Source organism: Lontra canadensis, unplaced genomic scaffold (assembly GCF_010015895.1).
Source record: "Lontra canadensis isolate GAN:19392208 unplaced genomic scaffold, GSC_riverotter_1.0 scaffold83, whole genome shotgun sequence".
Taxonomy (NCBI): Eukaryota; Metazoa; Chordata; class Mammalia; order Carnivora; family Mustelidae; genus Lontra; species Lontra canadensis.
The window spans coordinates 4,926,894-4,944,640 of record NW_022631077.1 but is presented as its reverse complement, the minus strand read 5'-3'; the positions used below and the strand labels follow the sequence as shown (position 1 = coordinate 4,944,640).

The following is a 17,747-nucleotide window of genomic DNA, read 5'->3' as shown; positions in this document are numbered from 1 at the left end:
TGAAGTAAAAATATTATGAAACCACCAACATAAGCACTTCCCCAAGACCACATGGCAAGTAAACCAACAGGGATTCAAAGCAACCAAAAAAGCACATATTTCCTTGGGGGGGTGGGGCGCAGCTGGGGATGGGGGGGAGGGGCCGGGGGTGTTAAACAACCAAACAGCTAAGCAAACAGGATATACTTAAGTGGATTGCAAAATTTACATCCATTTTAAAGATGAAAGAAATGCTTTTAAAAGAATTTAAAAGAAATGCTTAGCTTGCCAATTCAAGCAATACCATAAACGGCCCTCCCCAAACTGCCCCCCCCACCCTGCCACATTCATTCTCCTTCACTTTTAGTGAAAGAATACAACAGGAAAGTGGGACAAGCAATGCACAAAAACTGGTATGATCCCTTATCCAAGAGCGTCATGGGAATCTGATTTCTCATCTTGACTGAAAGCTTTCTACTAATGTGTGGTACCTTGGAAGTGCAGCAATGCTGTTTTTTAAGCAGAAAACCTCCCATAAATATTTTCATAAGCTTTAAGATGGCTATTTTTCACATTTAAAGATGGTCCACTGGGGCGCCTGCGTGGCTCAGTCGGTTAAGTATCTTGATATTCTCTCTGCTTGATATTCTCTATCTCTAAAATAAATAAATAAATCTTTAAAAAAAAAATGATGTCCACTAGAAGAAAGAATAGAAACTGAAAGTCAATCTAATCCTAGTCTTGCCACCAATGAACTGTAACCATTTTATCGTTAGCTTTTATACGCTATTCATTCAATATTCACATTCACTGTGCCGAGCATTGCCCTAAAAAATGCACATACATTCTCTTCCAAGGTTACAAGTCTGAGAAGTTTAGAAGGGATTTTCTTATTCATCTTTGTGTCTCAGGAGCCAATACCACCTAGTACATGGTAGATGCTAAGTGCTATTATAACGACCTCTCAGTGAACTACCACTCAGAGGCAGACTTCTATTAAAATTCAACAACAAAAGAAGAATTAATTCAGTATGCTGTATGGAAGCATATGAGAATATGAAAAAGGTGGGCCTCTAAAACTGAGACAGGTACAGGGCATCTGGTTGGCTCAGCTGGAAGAGCACACAACTCTTTATCTCAGGGCTATAGGTTCAAGCCCCGCACTGGGTATAGAGTCTTCTTAAAAATAAAATCTTTAAAATAAAGACTGAGACAGGTAAGATTCTGTCCTCATCTTATTCAGCCTCACCTGACATAACTGATGACTCCCTCACTTCCTGCAACCCTTTCCCCACTTGGTTCCAGGACATGCACCCCGGTGCTATTCCACCTTCCTGACTACTCTTCTCGTCATACTGTCCTGGATCTCCTGGTGTAGAGTATGAAATAAGGTACTGCACAAGGGTCCTCTCCTCACATTTCTCTCTTACCCATCCACTCTAGATAACATGGTCCAGGCTTATGGCAGAAAATGCCATCTATATAATGACAACTCTAATTCCTCCCCTAAATTCTAAATTCCCTTACACAACTGCCCATCTGAAACCTCTACTTGAGTCTCATTAGTAAGCAGCTCCAAATTAACATGTCTGAGTGAAATGTGAGTTTTCTGCCCTAACCTGCTTCTCTCAGTATTCCTGATCTCCTAACTACTCAAGCTGAAAACCTGATGTCTCTCATTCTCTCAAACCCCGTTTCCAAACCATCAGTAAATCCTATCAGTACTACATGAAATCTGTTCTCACTTCCTACTACCACAACCCTAATTTAAGCCACCATTGTATCTTGCCTGATCAACTGTCCCCTTGCGCTACCACACTGGCCCTATCCAGTCCTCATAAAGAGCAGTGAGCCTGCTAAAATACACAATACATTGTATCACACTGTGCTCAGAACTCAATAACTTTCCAACTCACTCACAAGAAAATTCTAACTCCATATAATATGGCTTACAATACCCTACTTGATCCAACCCCCAGTTACTCCTGTAACCGAAACTCCTACCACTCTTTCACTCACTATACTCCAAACACACTGGCCTCTTTGCTGCCCTTCAAACATACCAAGCACACTCCTGCTTCAGGGCATTTGCACAGGCCATACTCACTTCCCTCAGATGTTTGTATAACTTGCTTACTCCCTCTACATTATTCAGGTTTTCTGCTCAGTGTTACCTCCCAAGGAGGCATTCCTCAACCAACTTATCTACAATATCACTCTCTATAGTTCACGATCCCTTCATTCAGTTCTATTTTTCTTCATAATTAATAGCATTTAATATTACACACACACACACACACACACACACACACACATTTTGAAGTTAGCTGGCTGGTTGCCTCTCTCAGTAGAATGTTAGCTTCATGATCACTGCTATGCTCATAGCTATGCCTAGAACAACCCCCAGTACAGAACAAGCAGTAATAAATATTTGTTGAGCGTTGTTCAATTGATAAAAACATATAGATGAGAGAAACATCTACCAAAGAAAACATCTCCTAAAAGAACAGTGAAAAGGCACCTATATGAGTTTTGGAAACCCTAAGAGCCAAATGCATTCAAGAAAAATAAAGTAAATAAAAAGTTGCACAATAATAAATTTTATCAAACCTAATAAAAAGAAAGAAGGTTAAAAAAAAAAAAAAGAAGGTATTAACAGGAAAGGTATAGTCTGCTAAGAACCCAAAGGACATTCATTTAGCCATTTAGCTAACAAGGACCAAAGGATACAAGGGATCAAGGAAAATTCAACCAAAGGGGAGCTCCGTTATGTGGCAGAGGTACAGAAGAGGCTGGATGAAAGTCCTAAATAAAGTAAAACTCAAGGAAATCAACCTTTGTTCCCCCTGCACTATGAATCTGGACTTCAATGTACGCTGACAGCAAAAAGAGGCAACAGTGGAAACTGTGCATACTGTAAATAATGTAAAGCTCTGCGTGGCCTCCACAGTCTTCACACACCCAAGTACCATCTTGTTAAACTGGGTCAACTGCAAAGATTCTAATCAACTCTGAATGTCTACATGTTCTAGATTTCCAAAGCTAAATTTCCAAAGTAAAGCCCTAACCCAAACAAAACGGTCTCTCTTCGTGCCATTACCGTACCTAAAGAGTACTCCCTCTTTACCAGCATTTACTATATGGTGATACAGACACACGCTTAACCCCTCAGTCCCAGCTACAGGCGAGCTCAGAGACAAGGACAAGGTACTGTTCATCTTCATGTTTTCAGCACTTATTGCATATGCATCTGTCACTGAACGTGTGGTGAAGGAAAGAAGCGAAGAAACAACGACCCCAGCAAGAACCACCACCTTCCAAGCCCCACCAGGGCAACCACGCTCCTTTCTCAACTACATAGTGTCCTGCAAAAGCCAACTTGTTCAGTTACCGAACTCATCCCAGTGAATGTACTAGCAGACCAGGCGACTCAACAATCTACAGAAAAGTTACTTGGGATTTTTGACAGGTGGCAAAACCTGCTCTCGAGTGTTTTGGGGCCACAACTATCCCCACTGTATTTAAAAGCAGGCCTCCTCAGCCTTGGACACACATCCGAGTCCCTACTGAACTGCTTCGGAGTAGGGACCGTGAGGCCCACACCAGGAGCTTGGGCGTCTCTGATTAGATAACATTCGATGACACTGGTGTGCAGAAGAAACTAAGAGCACCACATCATACTGACATTCCTGTGGTCTTTGAACCAGGATGAGTGCGAGCCTGGAGAGCTCTGAGGTATTTCTGAGGGCCAAGGAGAATTTTGAGGGGTCACTTTCCAGTTTCCTAAGGAACACACACATTCTAAGAAAAACAACCGGCCTTCTCCTGCTTCTCCTTTTCCGTCTTCCGTTTTACAATCACTTCTTTTTACCAAAATGCCTTTCATTTATTCCAAACCTTATTATAGTACATCGCCCTGAGTTATAAAACCCTCTGGGGCACCAATCAAATGGCGATTTGAGAATGCTTTCCTCTGAAAGAGGTGTGAAGAAAGGACACAAATGCCCATTCAGTGAAATGATGGTGACACAAGAATTTTAATGCATGTATCCTAACTGAAAAACAAAAACGAAAAATTTTTTTTAATTTTTCAAAATTCTCTTAGGGGACAAAAGATTTTAAGTACTACTGCTCTATCAAATATGACTAAAACTGCACTGTCCAATATGTAGTCAGTAGGCAAATGTAGCTGTTTACATTTAAATTGGTTCAGATTAAATAAAATTTAAAATGTGATTGCTTTGTCACACTAGCCACATTTTCAGTCTTCATGACCACAAGTGCTAACACATCTTGTCATAATGGGCAGTATAGAGGACATTTGCATCATACCAGAAAACTCCGCTGGACAGAGCTACTCTGGAATTCTGACTAATTGTTTAATAAAGCACTGAACTCCTTTCTAGGGGAAATACTGGATCTACCTACAATCATTGTTATGACCCCCCAAGTACCATGAGAAGGTGAGAGATTTCCACCCAGGTACCAATGCATGTGAGGAATTCAACTTTTAAAACGAAACGTTCGCCCTACAACCCTCTTATCTGGTTTCCAAAGAAGAGGGTCTACTCTCCACCGATAAGACAGAAAACTAAAGCCTCTTTTTTAAAATTATTATTGAGTTGAGTTTCACATAAAAGACATAAAATAAGCCACTTTAAAGTAAACAATTCAGTGGCATTTAATATAGTCACAACAATTTAGATTCTTGATGACCTGAAGAATCTGTCAAATCATCTTCTGTCAAGGTTCTATTCATGACCTAATTAAAAGAACAAAAATCTAGGGGAGATTGCCTAAGATATGCAACCCATCCATGTTTGGCAGTGTAAGTCCACTTGAGTTACCAAGCAGGATCTCTGAGATGTGCTGCCTAGGTCAGATCAATGTAACCCTCGCAAGACAGCTGTCACCATGTAGCCCTCATTGTCACTCTCAGACAGGATTATTAAGGGGCATGATAGAAACTAGCATGAAGGGAAACAACTATTTCTATATTTGTTATAGAACAACCCCTAGCTAAGAAACTTATCTGTAATGTCAGCTAATATCTCCTACACATAGAAAACATACCACACAAAATTCCTTTTAGGATGTGAAGTGAGGAAAAAAACATCCTTCTGAGAAGAAAAAAATATTTCTTTCTTTTTGATAAGAATTACACATCTTGCCATGTTTCCCTTTGTACACTAATCAGGAAGCTCAGAATATAACGTGGTGCTAAGTCCAGGCAAAAATAAGGGTATTTCCTTGTCTTTATATTTCCAGGACCCAATTTCTTGTCTCTATTTCACAGACACACTCTCTCTCTCTCTCTCTCTCTCTCTCTCTCACCCTCACACCAACTCTCTCAATCTCCGGCCACCCTCCAGTCCTTTTTGGAAAACTATCAACTAAGGAGTATAATGCAAATTTCTATTATTTCATTTAACCTCTGCCACTTGGGGACAAGATCAACCTTAGTACACGACTAATTTACCCTAAAGTAACATCTTATAACAACTAATGTTTCTCTACTTGTCTTCAATGCTAAATAAACACTAGCACATTCTGCTCAAAAGACAGCCACACAGGGGTACCTGGCCAGCTGAGTCAGTAGAGCATGCAACTCTTGAACTCGAGGTTGTGAATTCGAGCCCCACACAGGTGCCGAGATTACTTTAAAAAAAAAAAAAAAAAAAAAGATATACACCCACCTCGAAATATGAGAAGTGTATCATAAGGGACCAATAAGCAAGATATAGCTGTCAGCCATAAGCACTGGAGAAAACACTTTGAAGTTTTTCTTCCAGGAACAGGGAGACTGAATCTAGTATCACATTGTGAGAAATCTTTTTCAAGGGAAGAAAAAAAAAAAAAAATTTCATCAACTGTGATAGCTTCTAACTTACAAAACCAAATAATAAATGTTTCATACAAACCATTTATGGCTAAGACTTCTTTGGCAAAAAAATTAAATAATAACTTTCTGAAATATTACTTATATTTTTTAAACTAAGATACTCTATTCACACTACTTAAAATAGTATGCCATGTTTAGCAACAACTGGCTGATAGACAGCAAGGATTTATTCCAAAAATAACAATGGGCATTGCGTCCGCGTTACCACGTATGAATCACTACATTCTATCACCATCTAACAGGGCCAAAAGATACAGGGTGCCCATGCTTTAAGGCCACCTGGTAAGAGGTGAGAGATTAAAAGAGTAGGGACACAGGTGACAAAAAAAAAACTGTTCTGGTTCTAGTTGTGCCCTACACCTTATTTCCTGGTAATCTAAAGAATTTGTTATGGCTGAGATGTCAGATATGTATGTCACTAGCTACATACGGCTAACTTTACATTAACTAAAATTAAAAAGAACTAAACGCTCAGTCCTTCACTCTCATGAGCCTCACTTCAGGTGCCCAACAGCCACTGCTGGTGAGTAACTACCATATAGGACAGAGCAAATACAGAACATTCTGGTCATCACAGGAACGTTCACAACAGTACAAGCTCACATAGTTTCTACAAACACATTATTAGTGTGATATCAAAGAACAAGTGGCAAACTTTTTCTGAAAAATAACTTGGAAAGTACTAGATACTTTCTGACAAACTTCTGTACACAGTTAAGTATATTGAAGAGGTGTTAAATCTTGAATTAGATGAAAGTATACACCAGGGCTGGACGGCAACCACTCTACAGTGTTTCCTTAATACGAAGGGAGCATTTCAAATATTCATAGAGTATACGTAGATTATAGTTCAATAAATATATACAAACATTATACATGATATTTTGTAAACACACATCTGATGGATATTTGATAACCAACAGGTTTTCCATCTACTTTTTTTAATGCTGTTCTTCTTCAATATTTTTTCTTTTAAAGATTTATTTATTTGACACAGAGAGAGCAAGCACAAGTAGGCAGAGTAGCAGGCAGAGGGAGAAGCAGGCTCTCTGCTGAGCAGGGAGCCCAATGCGGGGCTCGAGCCCAGGACACTGATATCATGACCTAAGCCAAAGGCAGGTGCTTAACCCACTGAGCCACCCAGAAATTCCTCAATATTTTTATAAAAAGAAAAAACCATAGTGTATGAAGTTGGAAGATGAAAAGCAAAAAGGTCCTTTCCCTTGCATTCAAATGGAAGAAAGATATGTGATCTTTCCTAAATCACATGGCTCTCCTATCCAGCTCTAAAATTCTATAGCTCTAAACAGTAAACTTCTGGGTGGCTCAGGAGGCCAACTCTTGGTTAAGTAGCCAACTCTTGGCTTTGGCTCAGGTCAAGCTGTCAGGGTCCTGGGATGGAGCCCACAGGGGACTCACACTCAGCAGGAGTCTGCTTGTGGATTCTCTCTCCCTCTCCCCCTACCCCCATACACTCTCTCGCCAAATAATTTTTTTTTAAAGTGGCAACAGTATTGAGTTGTACAACAAACGTTCCCCAAATTGCAAACCCCACATACTAAAAAAATGTGAACCACCTTCTTTGACCACTTTTTAAAAAATGTTGCTATTCAATCAACAAACTGCAATGATTCTTTTTTTTCCTCTTTTTTCCCTTTTGTGACTGTCTCACTTTGAAACAATGAAGTTACATTTTAAAGAAAAAAAAAAACCAGATTAGGATAAAGAAACATTAAAAATATCGTAAGTGGTATGGCCCTCACAAACCAGCGGAGTTCCAAACCGCCACTGGCACTGTTCCACAGGAACAGGAAGATGTCATCACAGATATAGGGGAATACAGCATGGAAATACAGGAAGATGCTGGTAAAAACAATGGGGTACAATGAATCACCATATTGTGGTTAACAGTTGTAAGTTTACATTTGATAAAGTCAAGACTTACTATATAAAGGAGTGTGTAATTCTTGGATGCTAGAGGAAATACTAGTTAACCTTCCTAAGATTTAACAGGATGTCAACTTAACCTCCGACACTTCAAATTCCCAAATCTAAGAGATGATTTCACCTTGGTTAAAAGTGGGAAGAAATTAAACACTGAGAAAGCTGGTATTTTATATATAGTACCCCATTTCCTAGAGAGTAAATGAAAAAGAAATGTAATATGACAGCGATTTCCAACCAACCCCCAAAATATTATGAATTCCTGTTTGCTTTATAGGATTCCAATAAACTCATTTTTAAGCCATTAATCTAATAATGTTCTGTTTCACAAAATAAGGGCAAGCTTTTCTACTTTGAGGTGAGAAGTTGAAAGTGGGGGAGAAATTCCAAGAGCACATGTCAACACACCACATTAGCAATAGTTATAATAAAATACTTAACTTTCATCAGAGACTTACCACACACCACACACTGTACTAAAAACTTGACAGCCACTATCTCATTTAGCCCCCACAATGATCTGAAGCAACTGGTACTTGTTATCCTAAGGAAACAAGTTTAGGAACACCAAGTACCCAATTTTCTGATGAGGCAAAAACGGGAAGAGTAAGCTTTGGGAGCCATTCCCACGCGGGTAAAGCCAGCGGTCTGCACAGGTCTGCACTCCTGATTGCCAGCACCTCGACCGGCAGTGGAAACCGCAGCTCCCTGGCCGACTGACCAGCATGCGACCCACTGGACAGAGCTGCAGAGGCACCCAGTCTTCCAGACATGACACGGGAGACGCGAAATGCAGCAAGTAAACAGAACACCTCTTCCCATTAACTCACTCTCAAAGCCAAATTCATATTTAATCTGAAATCTTCCTCTAGCATCCAACACAGCATGGCATTAAAAGATTTCTCACTCAAGGGGCACCTGGGTGGTGCAGTCAGTTGAGCTTCTGACTCTTGGCTTCGGCTAGGGAGGTGATCTTGGAGTCATGGGATCAGGTTCTGCACCAGGCTCCACACTTGGCTAGGAGTCTGCTTGGGATTCTCTCTCCCTCTCCCTTTGCCCTTCCCCTCACGCACCACCACCCTCCCACTGACATACACTCTCTCCCCCACTCTCTCTTTCAAATAAATAATCCTTTTTTTAAAAAAGGGATTCTTACTTAAGTCTTCAGTGAGGGAAACTTTAAAACTGATCCTATAATCTGGCATATTTTTGCTCTATGCTTGCCCGGTTTTAGTTTTTTGTTCTCTTTTGCCTCTTCCTTTCACCAAGAATATTTATTTATATATCTTGGTTTTTAACTTTCTTGCAAACACAAAAGGTGTGAGCTTTAAGCTCAGCTCAAAGGACAGACCTTCTCCTAAATCAGGCTCTGGAGTATTTCTTTCCTTCAGTTGTCTTCTACCACTGTTGCCAGGTTAGGAGGGACACCCGATTGAATGATAAGTGAGATATAAGACCCGGACCACCAACGCTGCTTTCACATCAGACCCCAGCATGGTGGGTGTGTATGTGTGTGTGTCAACAGTCCCCGTTGTTTAAGAGAATGCAGCTGAAGTGAAAGGGGAAAGCATCCAGAGGAATAGCTGATAAAAATGAAATACTACTTAACTCCTTCTAAATCATCAAACTTTTTCCCTAAAGAACCCTCACTTGTCTCCTTTAATCCACGGTATGCCTCCATGCATTTCAACAGCTCTCTTTGTGAAAATGTCTTTGCGATATTTGAGCAGCCAGAAATGGAGTTAGCTTAGTAATGGACCGATTTAAAGCAACGTCAGCACATCCTACTTGGTGACTGCCCCAGTTCCACTTCTGCCTGTGGTTACTGACAGATTATCTATAGATTTACAGCTACGAATACAGAGAATGGAGAGTAACACTGAAATGTCAAGACTACAGTAAATTCTCCATTAGTCCCCACTGTCCGTTTCTGTCAACCTCCATAGTGGTATTAAACTTTAGCCATCTCTTTACACTGACATTTAGAGCTGGTTGTAACATCAACAGTGAAAACAAACATATCATAACTGACTAATCCTACAGTTTTATATGATTGCTTTTTTAACTTAGAGAATGTTTAAACTATAAGAGCCCAGAAAGATGCGTGATCTAAAAACTGAACTTGACTTTCAAATATTCCTATATTCAATAAGAACTTCAAGTCCACGCATGCCTCCTTCATTAAAAAGTTCAGAAATAATAACTTCCAAAAAATTTTTTCGGGGAAACGATGAGAAACTATTCACTAGCTGAGAAATCCACACTGCCGTGCTCCCAGCCCTCCCTCCACCCCCCGTCCCAATAAGCAAGAAGCAGGGACTCCACAGCCCACCAAATGGCTCATACCCCAGAGGTACAAACCTGCTTCAGCCTGCCCATGAAGAGACAGGAAGGGCACAAGCTAGTTAGAATGCCATTCATGAAACTCTCAGCAAGGCTTCCAACAACACAACATACTCGATACCCTCCCCACTCTCTGCCCCTGCCCAAAACAAACACCACCACTCTCAAGGTTAATACCTCTTACTTCAAATTAAAACAAAAAATTTTTCTGCCTTCACTGTTAGCGAAAATCTAAGAATTCTCCTGAAATTGGTGGTAAGACTTACCTAGAATTAAATTAAACATAGAAGACAGCAGAAAACAGGCTGAACGTACTATAAAGCAGAAAGATACATGCTCTTCAAACAGGGGAATCAAAATGGCATGTTCCGGGCGCCTGGGTGGCTCAGTGGGTTAGGCCTCTGCCTTCGGCTCAGGCCATGATCTCAGGGTCCTGGGATCGAGCCCCTCATCGGGCTCGCTGCTCAGGAGGGAGCCTGCTTCCCCCTCTCTCTCTCTCTGCCTGCCTCTCTGCCTACGTGTGATCTCTCTGTCAAAAAAATAAATAAAATCTTTAAAAAAAAAAAAATAGCATGTTCCCTTTAAATAACTGGCCGGGTGATGATTTTAATGCAATCATTAAAATAAGACATAGGGAGGGGCCCCTGTGTGGCTCAGTTAAGGGTTGGACTCGGTTTCCGCTCAGGTCATAATGTCAAGGTTGTGACACTGAGATGGAGCCCCACAGCGGGCTCTAAACTTCTCAAGGAGCCTGCCTGCCCCACTCCCTCTGCCGCGTGCCCCACCCCCGCTTGTGCATGCATGTGCCTTCTCTCCTTCCTTCATAAATAAATAAATAAATAAATAAATTCACTCTTTTAAATAAGACCTGGCCATCTCTCTCACCATCCAATCAAATCAGGAAAAAAGCAAGCAGGATAATGAGTGTCTCTGTATCTCTGTTCACTTTTGACTTTTTTAAATGGTGCCAACCTCTCTGCACTTTTCCAGCTTCCTTCAACTTCTCCACTAGCACCACTCTTAGTGTATGCCCCAGTCCCTAGAAGGCTCTCCTGTGTTTTTCACACTAAGGCAAAAATAATAATAATAATAAAATAAATATATTGTGTGTGTGTGTGTGTGTGTGTCTGTGTGTGTACATGAAACCTCACCCACGTGATGCAGCCTCACCTACTTAAGTTTTGCAAGGCAAAAGCACAAGTTTGCTGAGGGCTTCCTTCACTGATAAAGGAACTCTATTCAGTAACAAAGGAAGAGCAAGGGCCCTCTCTCTGGGGTTTCTTAGAGACTACCAATAGATTGACAGCTCTAACTACAGCAAACGGAGAATAATATTAAGATGTGAAGATTAAGGTAAATTCCCCAAGTTAGGTCTAGCAATGCTTTTCTCCTAATTGTCCTCCTGACTCACTTCCCAATTTTCCTTCCCCAGCTAACTATTGCTCTGCAGGGCCAGAAATGGCCTTTCTGAGTGATTGCTAAGAGGAAAAAGAAAAAAGCATCAGAGAAGAAAAAGGTGAACGGAAAGGGAGGCATGTGTAAGAGTAAAGATGATGGCTTACTCCCTTATCCTTGGAGAACCAATTTCATAAATAAGCATTAGTGACGGTGAGGCAAAGGGAGATCCTGAGGGGGGCCGGGGCGGGGAGAGGAGAATAACTACTACAAGTATCCAAAAACCACTTGAAACTAGAATCTTGGAAATGGTTATAATCCACTTTCAGAGAAACTCACAAGAAAGCACAATGAGGGTGCTAACACCTACGTTGAAGTTTACTGTCATAATTAAACAGTTTAAAATGCATTTGTATGTGCACAGACTTATCTATATCTGACTTGTTTTCAAAAAGAACTCAAAGCAACTGCAGCTGAAAGAGTCCAGCTCTATCTACACTCCTCCGTCCGGCAGCCACCAGCCGCACTGGGCTCTGGGTCTAACTCTGATGGAGAGACAAGCACAGGTGGGCTACAACGAGAAATGTGTGGAAAATACATGCTAGACTAGATTTCAAGTACTTGTTTAAATATCTAATTAGTAATTTTTTACTGACTATGTGTTGGAATACCTTAACCTTAGATATACTGGGTTAATTAAACATATTACTAAAATTAATTTTACTAGTTCTTTTTTTTTTTTCAATGTAACTATCAGAGAATTTAAAACAACACATGTCCTTTACATCTGCAACTCCTACCACATTGCCATGGGACAGCACTGGTCTAGAACCCAGGCGGTACCTGAAGAAATGACAGCATTTGTTACCTAAAAGACAGAACTCCCTATCATTTCAGTGAAGGCCTTTATCTCCTCCCTGCCTTTTCCCACATTGCCAACCTCTGTCCTTCATAGAGTGCTTAGCACATAACCCTCAATAAATATTTCTTTAATGGAATTGAATGAAAACAACAAGATATAAGATTGAAATGCAGTACCTAAACATGGCTTCTTAAAGGTTAAAAAAATTCGTAGGCTGCTTAGGACACTTAGCCAATGGTTACTATCCGGGCTTCAAAAGTAATTTAAAACACTAACTCCTTGTTACCTACAATATTTTTGACACTCACAGAAAACAATACCCTTTTACAAAATAAAAGCCACTAGGAGACAAGGCTACCGTTTAGTATGCAGCTCACTTCCTGCTTTCAGACAGTGGGGTGAAAGGACAGATAGGGCAGATTTTTTTCCTTTGCTTTAACTCTACACTTGGTATTTTCCATTTTAACCCACTGAATCTCTGACCTCTGGGATAAACCAGCTCTGCTGAGCGAAGACGCAGGGAGGTTCTCATTAAGCTGCAGCATACACAAATTGCAACAGAAGAAATACCTAACACCCTTCACCGAAAAACAACAGGCCGCTGAGAGCACCAGATCCACCAGTAAAGCCAAGGGCAGTCAAGGACAGATGGCTTACTGTAACCAAGGTATCGTGAAGAAATAACCAGCAAGCCACCAGCACATGGGGAAAGCAACAACTCCCCGGACTTCCCTTACCTCTGCGGAGCATGGTGGGGTAGGCTTTTCCACCGAGGTCTTAACTATGGCTGCCTGTTCTCTGAACATGGTTACACTTAGAACAGCCCCTGAATGCCACTTAGGTCAAAGCTGGGTTTTCCTTAGATATATTTTTGCGCTCCCCATCTCCACTAGATATCTATGGGGGTACGAAAGTATGTCAAGAGTAATATTCACAGAGATGCATCTACTCTCTATTAAAAAGGCCCCTTTCTCTACTTCTGATCACCATTTGCATAAATGAGGCTTGAGATGCACAGCCACATTTTCCATAAAATTTACTTAGTAGTTGCCAATTACTCCGCTCATGTCTGGAATTCTGTATTTACTAGGTGTACTGAGAGAATTTCAGAAGAATAGTCACTCTACTTGAAATTCACCAGGAAAGGATTTTCCCAGAAAGGCTGTTTTTTAAAAGATACTTAAAAGATGTCACGGAAAGAGAGAGAACTGGAAAAGTTACAACCACTGATTTGTCTAGTTGGTGTTAATTTTTTTTTAATCTCCTGGGGAAAAATTAGAACACAGAAATTATTACCCATCTCCTCAACCTTAAAGGTTCTTTAAAAAAAATTTTCTGCTTCTGTTTCCTTGACCAGGACAGTATTTCAGGCCCAAATTAATGAAAAGGGCACAAATGTATTCAAAATGTAAGTATTCTAAGGACACAACATTGCAGATTCTAAATTCTACCAGGAGTTGCCCCTCCCTGAGCAAAATCTGTGAAATGGAGATACCTGTGTCTTGTGCAGTAGAACTTATTCAGAAACTGAGGGATTTGCCTGTAACTTGAAGGACAATGCACTTAACCAGTCTTTTTTAGATACGCTCTTCAAAAGGACAAAACAATGCTCTGTACTGTCCTTCTAGATGGTTCTCACCCACAGCCACCGTGCACGGAGGCACATTCCATTCTCTGCTCTCCTCCCACCCCCATGGTGCCACGTCCCTGCCAAAAAGCTCCCAGTGCACCCCACAGGCAGAGAACCTGCCCACAAGGCGACTACACAGCTTCCTCTCCCACACCCCAGCCCCTACTTCTCAATGACACTGCGGCATTGGGGCGCCATCTCTGCACTATTTCCTAAGCCTTAAACTCTTCTCCCTCCTCCCCCTTTCACCCAGCCTCCTCTCAACCCAGACTGATCCCTCACATCTCACTGAAGCCATCACTTCCCCCAGCTCACCATCCCAGACCCCCCACCTCAACCCCACTAAGAGTGGAGTGGGAGCTATTTCCAAAGCACACAGTGCTTATTCCTGCCGAGTGCCTTCCATGGCAGATGCTTGCCTACACCATCTACCCCGCCGCTCCCAGCAACCCCCACCCCACCCCAAATAAGGTGTTTGTCTCTCCTAAAGGGCAATATTATTGGGAACCTCAATATCTGGTAACTATTCCCTAAAATCACGGAAATGAAGGCAAACAACTCTGACAATAGTTAACACTGCAATAAGTGTTTAAGTGATTTTTTTAAACGTTGCAACAAGCAATTCTGAGCATTGGTCCAATGATAATTTTTGTGTCCCAACCATGTCTCTGACACCATGTTAAATATTAAAAGATATTATTGCTAATCTCGCTACATCTCTAACTAGGGAGGTAAATCTACCCTCATTTTACTTCTTTAAGATTCTGTTTGTTGATTTATTTACAGAGAGAGAGCGAGCGAGCGAGCGAGCAGGGGGAGGAGGAGAGGGAGAGAATCTCAAGTCAACTCCAGCTGCACGTGGAGTCCGACACAGGGCTTGAGCCCAGGACCCTGAGATGATGACCTGAACCAAAATAAAGAGTTGGGCACTCAACCGACTAAGCCACCTAGGCACCCAAGTCTACCCTCATTTTAGGGAAAAAAAACAAACAAAACAAACAAACAAACCAAGGCGCTAAGGTTAAGTCACCTGCCCAAGCTCACAGGGCCAGTGGTTAGTGGTGTTTTCACTCAAAAGCTGCAGACTCCAAAGCCTGTACGCTTCTCTTCACGCTGGTGGTTCTGAGAATGTGACTGGGGCTCTGGGGTCTGTGCGACGGAATCTGCCTGCCCCTCTCATTCTCTCTAAACGAGCATAAGCAGACTCTTCTGAAGGCCCATAACTCGCATGCAGACTCTATGCAGCAGCAGATGTCAGAATCCAACATCTGAGAAAATGTAGAACAATGCCTTTCTTTTTTTGTTTTGTTTTGCAAAACAGTTATTTTTCATTTAAAAATATTACTGATGTTAACACATAATGGCTTATTATTTTTAAAGTTTGGGACACCTGGGTGGCTCACTCGGCTGGGTGACTGCCTTCCACTCAAGGGCATGATCCTAGAGTCCTGGGATCAAGTCCCACATCAGGCTCCCACATCAGGCTCCCTGCTGGGGTAGGGGGGATCTGCTTCTCCCTCTGACCCTCCACCCTCTTGTGCTCTTTCTCTCTCTAATAAACAAAATCATTAAAAATAACAAAATAAATATTTATTTTATTTATATAAAGTTTCTCTAATAAACAAAATCATTAAAAATAACGAAATAAATAAAGTTTATTTATCTACTTATTTTTAAGTAATCTCTACATCCCACGTGGGACTTGAAATCACAACCCCAAAATCAAGAGTCATACGCTCTTCCTATTAAGCTGCCCTGGTTTATAATTTTTAAATTATCAACAAGTAAATATTTCAAACTGTCCTCAGTTTAAATCTAAGACAATAAATATCAACACATATAATCCACTAAATGAAAGATCTCTGGAGTCCTCAATAATTTTTAAGCATGTAAATGGGTCTGCAATGAAAAGGTTCAGGAACTGATATCCTTCCTTACTATCTACTGAAAAGAAATATAAGCTAGGTTTCTTTCTTCCCTTGTAAACTATACCAAATAATCAGGATAGTCTGGAGCTGGCACCAAAAACTATTGTCCACACTCCACAACGAACATTACAGTCCAATGAACTCAGGCCTTTCTAACATTTTCCTTTGTTGACTCTTCAACATAAAGTTAAATTCATCTTTAAAGATACTTCTGTGTGTCATATAATTAGAAAATACCTGTTCAGAGCCCATGAGACATTTAAAAGGCATAAGTTACATTTTTAAAAAAGCGAAAAATTCAAGCTAAAAAAGCCAACCATCCTATCTGAATGTGGTAATTCAGCAAATCACATCAATGATTTCAACCTCATCTGGCCATTTCCCCGCTACACAGCATGGTTTTGAACCACCATTCTATCATATATGAAATGCAAAGTAATTTCAGTAATTCTAAAGCAAAACATAATTAGATAGATATATTTGCTAGAGTTGAATGTGAGTCATTCACAGGGAGAGAGAGGTTTTTAGGATTATGCGACAGCATTTCGAATTACCACATCATTATCCTCATCGCACCTGTCAACATGGGCTAAAGGAGGGGAAATATTTGCACAAATCAAATTTAATGTTTCATAACTAAGGCTATATTTAATCATATTTAACCTGTTCCTTAAAAATAAAAGGAATTTTACTTTGTATTTACATGTGAAATGACATAATTATAAAGTAAGGTCCGTACTGTAGGAGAGCAGAACGAAAGCCTGGAGGAGAATTAACATGAGTGCACCCCATCAGCTGGCAGTATGCTAAGCACTTGGTTTATATTAATTTCAACACCTTTTGCGACAGGTACTATCTCTCCTATTTTGCTGATGAAGAATCTGAGGTTCAGAGAGGTTAACTGGCCTGAGATCACCAAGCTAATAAGTAGCAGAGCTGAAATTTGCACACTTTTCTGACTATAAAGTTTATGCTTTTCACAAGATTTTATACCTCCCTAGAATTATTTTCAGAACTGAGTGCTTCGAAATCTGAAGAGAATGAAATGAGAAGGCAAATACCACAGACAAAACATTTTTAAGGGCAACTGAACTTAAAAACACCTCAAATGTACTTGTTTACAAACATCCCTAAAACAGTTCTGAGTTTGTCCACAGTGGCATACCCAAGAACATGGCACTGGAGATAAAGGGAGCTACATCTCGTGTCCCCCAGAGTCTAGAACATATGAAACCCTCCAGTGCTGAGTGACTCGAACGCCACGTGGACTCGCATCCATCCTCTGAAATGGCTGTGGGGATGTTTTGTGCTCTTAAAACCAGAGAAAGCTGGAGGAGATCAACAATTCCCACCCAGAGGTCATATTACAACCACAGGGGTATCTTCTTCAAACTGTGCTCGTCCTCCAGCGGAGCGAGAAGATGCCGGAACAGAAGTCAGAACCACTGCTCCGGAAACATCCCTTATCCAATAAGACGCTTTCTGAGAAACAAGAAAAGAAAAATTCCTGGAAACGAAGTCACATTCATTTCTGCCCTAGAAAGCACCCAGGCTGGCTGGCCTCAGGGATGGCACTTTCAGTGAGTTCTGAAGAGGGGTATCTTGCCTTGAGATTGATATAAGGGAAAACAAATTAGCAGGGTTCGATCTTCTCCACTAACTCCTCTGCACACATGTCCCCCCTGAGGCTCTCTGCTCCCAGCTTCTTGCCAGATTGGCTTTCTCACCTCCCCCTTCACTTGGTGCAGGAGCCACAGGGCTCAC

General features: G+C 41.0%; 1 protein-coding gene across 7 annotated transcripts in view; it reads right to left on the bottom strand.

The window, feature by feature from the left end:
- Positions 1 to 17,747, bottom strand: part of CHD7 (chromodomain helicase DNA binding protein 7) — a 187,586-nt gene that overhangs the window by 104,471 nt on the left and 65,368 nt on the right. Inside the window, exon 1 of one of the 7 annotated variants that reach the window (XM_032882618.1) lies at positions 5,676 to 5,771. The exons of the other annotated variants lie outside the window; for them this stretch is intronic. Coding sequence (XP_032738509.1) covers positions 5,676 to 5,699 — 24 coding nt within the window. The 5' untranslated portion in view covers positions 5,700 to 5,771. Of the gene's footprint in view, positions 1 to 5,675; positions 5,772 to 17,747 lie in introns of those variants that run through there. 7 annotated transcript variants of the gene reach the window in all.